Here is a 3,582-nt window from a genome sequence, read left to right as displayed (position 1 = left end):
CCCGGGCTGGGGATTCGAACCCGCCACCTTAGGTGTATGTGGCTGGCGCCTTAGCCGCTTGAGCCGCAGGCGCCAAGCCGAATGTGCAAATCTTAATGTGATTTTCAAAATTGGTCTAACCATCAAGTATAAAACCATGCATAGAAAAGAAACCAAAAGGAAATACATAAAACACTATAATGGTTTCCTCTGCAGGACTTTTCTTTCTCTCTCACATTTTCTGTAATGAGCAAATAAGGCTATTGTAACGTAGTAGGAAACTTTTATTTTTAGTTAGCTGGTAATTAGCTTAATTTTTCAAGTTGGTCCCATTACTGGATGGCATGTCTGACTGCGCTCTCATAGAGCCCTCAGTTGAAGGTCACAGAGAAGGCGGGGGTGGGGCTCATGATGGAGCGTGTGCTCAGGCAGCTGCTCCTCTTTCATTCCTCTCTATCTCTCTAGCTGAAGATCCTGTGGAGGAGGCCATCACAGCCCACAGCCCAGCGGGATCGGAGCCTCATTTACCAGTATAAGATACAGGACAAGAATGTGTCCTTTTTCGCCAAAGGAATGTCTCCTGCTGTTCTGTGACCTGATTTAGGGGAGCTGAAGCTACCTTGGACTGTTCTCGGATGTAGAAGATAAAGCAACCTGGCAGGAATGGGTCTTGACACCTTTGTAGTAGTATTTCAGGCTGAGCTGGCAACTCTGCTGTAACTCAGGGAGGGTTGAATGGTGCAATGATAGTATGTAAGCCTTTGCTCCTCTGGGCCCTGTTCAGAAACAATGAGGAATGCATGACCCTGCCCCTGCAGAGAGAGAGGCTGGATGTTGAACTACAGCAAAAGGGTCCTTTGGAGCCTTTGTATAAATATGCTTTAGCCCCAACTGCCCATTTTTGGTCATTCTGCCTTTTAGAGCCAGAGTGGGTGAGAATGTGCCAGCCAGGAGATAGTCCTGGATGGCAGGTGTCTAAGGTGACAACTAGAATAATCGTGGCTAGAATAAAGTAAATTCCCACATTGAGGCTTCGTGTGGGATTTCTCTTTTAATTTTTATCTTCATCCTGCAAAGATATTTTCCTTTCAAGTGCAGTGAAGAAATAGGCTTAGTGAGGTTTAAAAGACCACTCAAGACTGTAGAGCAGGCTGTAGGTAATGCAACTTGACTCTAAAGTCCACCTTCAGCTTCTGTTGCTGTGGTGCATTGCCCACAGGCTCATGAGTCCAGGATGAGTCCTAGCTCTTAGTGGTCTAGCACCAGTGCCTTGGTCACATGAAGCCCTGTAGAGGGCGCAAGTGTATATGGCCTTTGTGAGAGGGGTAAGGGATGTTCTTGCTGTCAGGCAGGATGGAATCTGTGAGGACTGCAAGAGGTGAGCTCTTGCCCCAGCATCCTGTAGATGACAGCTGGTCTCACTCAGTCCTTCAGTAAAGGTCACCTCCGAGTAGACAACAGGGGTATTTTTGGTATGTAAATTATACCACAAAGATTTTTATCTTAAACATAAATAGAAGGAAAAAATGCTACTTTGATGTATACTAAAGAACTTTTAGCTCTTTTGCTTTTATTTATTTTTTTTTTTCGAGATGGAGTCTCACTACGTCACCCTGGATAGAGTGCCATGGCATCATAGCTCACAGTAACCTCAAACCCTGAGCTTAAGTGATTCTTTTGCTTTAGCTTCCCAGTAGCTGGGACTACAGATGCCCACCACAACGCCCAGCTATTTTTTTGTTGCAGTTGGCCCTGGCTGGGTTCAAACCTGCCAGCCTTGGTGTATGTGGCTGGCACTGTAACCATTGTGCTATGGGTGCTGAGCCAGCTCTATTGCTTACTTTTAACTTTTTAAATTTTTTTATTCATTTTTATTCATCATTTACTGAGACAGAGTCTCACTTTGTCACCCTCAGTAGAGTGTGTGGCGTCATAGCTCATAGCAACCTCAAACTCTTGGACTTAAGCGATTCTCTTGCCTCAGCCTCCCTAGTAGTTGGGACTACAGGCATCTGCCACAACATCTGGTTATTTTTGTTTATTTGTTTTTTAGCAGGCCTGGGCTGGGTTTGAACCCACCAGCCCCAGTGCATGTGGCTGGCACCCTAACCACTGAGTTACAGGTGCCCAGCCTTTTTAATTTTTTATTTTATTTATTTATTTTTTTCCTGAGACAGAGTCTAACTCTGTTGCCTAGGATAGAGTGCAATGGCATCAGCCTAGTTCACAGCAACCCGAAACTCTTGGCTCCTGCCTCAGCCTCCCAAGTAGCTACAACTACAAGTGCCTGCCATATTGCCCAGCTAATCTTTCTATTTTTAGTAGAGATGAGGTCTCGATCTTGCTCAGTCTGGTCTTGAACTCCTGAGCTTAAGAGATCCTGACTATCATGTAGATTATCCCACTGAAACAGCTGCTTTTATTCTCAAAATATTGCAGACTTGGCTCAGGTTAGTGGTTAGGGCACTAGCCACATACACTGAGGCAGGTGGGTTTGAACCCAACTGGGCCTGCTAAACAACAATGACAGCTACAACAACAACAACAACAAAAAGCTGGGCATTGTGGCACGTGCCTGTAGTCCCAGCTACTTGGGAAGCTGAGGTAAGAGAATCACTAAAGCCCAAGAGTTTGAGGTTGCTCTGAGCTTTGACACCATAGCACTCTATTGAGCTGTGACATAATGAGACTCTATCTCAAAAAAGAAAAAAAAGGGCGGTTCCTGTGGCTCAAGGAGTAGGGAACTGACCCCATATACTGGAGGTGGCAGGTTCAAACCCAGCCCTGGCCAAAAACTGCAAAAAAAAAAAAGAAAAAGAAAAAAAATTTGCGGACCTGATAGAATATTTGAAAATTGTGAGAATAATTGAGAAAGTAGTCATTAAAGAATCTAATGGTTTTTTTTATTGATACCTGCATTTATGTAACTTTTATTTGAGCTATAGTTCATATTAGTACATGATACCGATTTTGCTATCATATTTCTTTACTTTGTATAGTTCATATTAGTACATGATACCGATTTTGCTATCATATTTCTTTACTTTGTTTATAAATACTTTCACTAAATTTTTTATGTGTTTAGTGACTGTTTAGCATTTTATAGTATCATATTCCAGTTTGTTTAGCTATTCTCTGGACTTCTAGGTTCTGGTTTTTATGATTATCAATTATGCTGTCATGAATTTTATATACTGTTCCTATTTGGGAGTGGGGACAACTACTTGTTTTCTTAGAATGGTGACAAAAGGGGTCTCTAATGGAAGAAATTATCAACAAAATCGAGAGGTGATATATGTAGAATTAGACCATGCTAAATGTTATAAATGAAACAGAAGAGGACTGGGACCAGTGGCTAATGCTTGAAATGTAACACTTTAGGAGTCTGAGGTAGAAGGATTGGTTGAGGCCAGAAGTCAAGAGATGCCTGAGTGAGAGCAAGACTCTGTCTCTACAAAAAATAGTAGAATTAGCTGAGTGTAGTTAGTCCCAGCTACTTGGGAGGCTGAGGCAGGAATATCCCTTGAGCCCTGGAGTTTAAGGCTACAGTGATCTATGATGACACCACTGCATTCTAGCCAAGGCAACAGTGAGACCGACCTT

The 3,582-nt window shown here is 43.0% G+C and overlaps 1 protein-coding gene across 3 annotated transcripts in view; it reads left to right on the top strand.

The window, feature by feature from the left end:
* ELP6 (elongator acetyltransferase complex subunit 6) overlaps positions 1 to 1,569 on the top strand; it is a 17,862-nt gene extending 16,293 nt beyond the window's left edge. For all 3 annotated transcript variants that reach the window (XM_003794539.3, XM_023515957.1, XM_023515958.1), the window contains exon 7: positions 445 to 1,569. In XM_003794539.3, coding sequence (XP_003794587.1) covers positions 445 to 573 — 129 coding nt within the window. In that variant the 3' untranslated portion in view covers positions 574 to 1,569. The remainder of the gene's footprint in view (positions 1 to 444) is intronic.
* Positions 1,570 to 3,582: the final 2,013 nt, after the last annotated feature.

This window comes from Otolemur garnettii, unplaced genomic scaffold (assembly GCF_000181295.1).
Source record: "Otolemur garnettii isolate 467f Iridium unplaced genomic scaffold, OtoGar3 scaffold00082, whole genome shotgun sequence".
Taxonomy (NCBI): Eukaryota; Metazoa; Chordata; class Mammalia; order Primates; family Galagidae; genus Otolemur; species Otolemur garnettii.
Note: the sequence above shows the minus strand (reverse complement) of the source record. Positions and strands in the feature narration are given on the sequence as shown.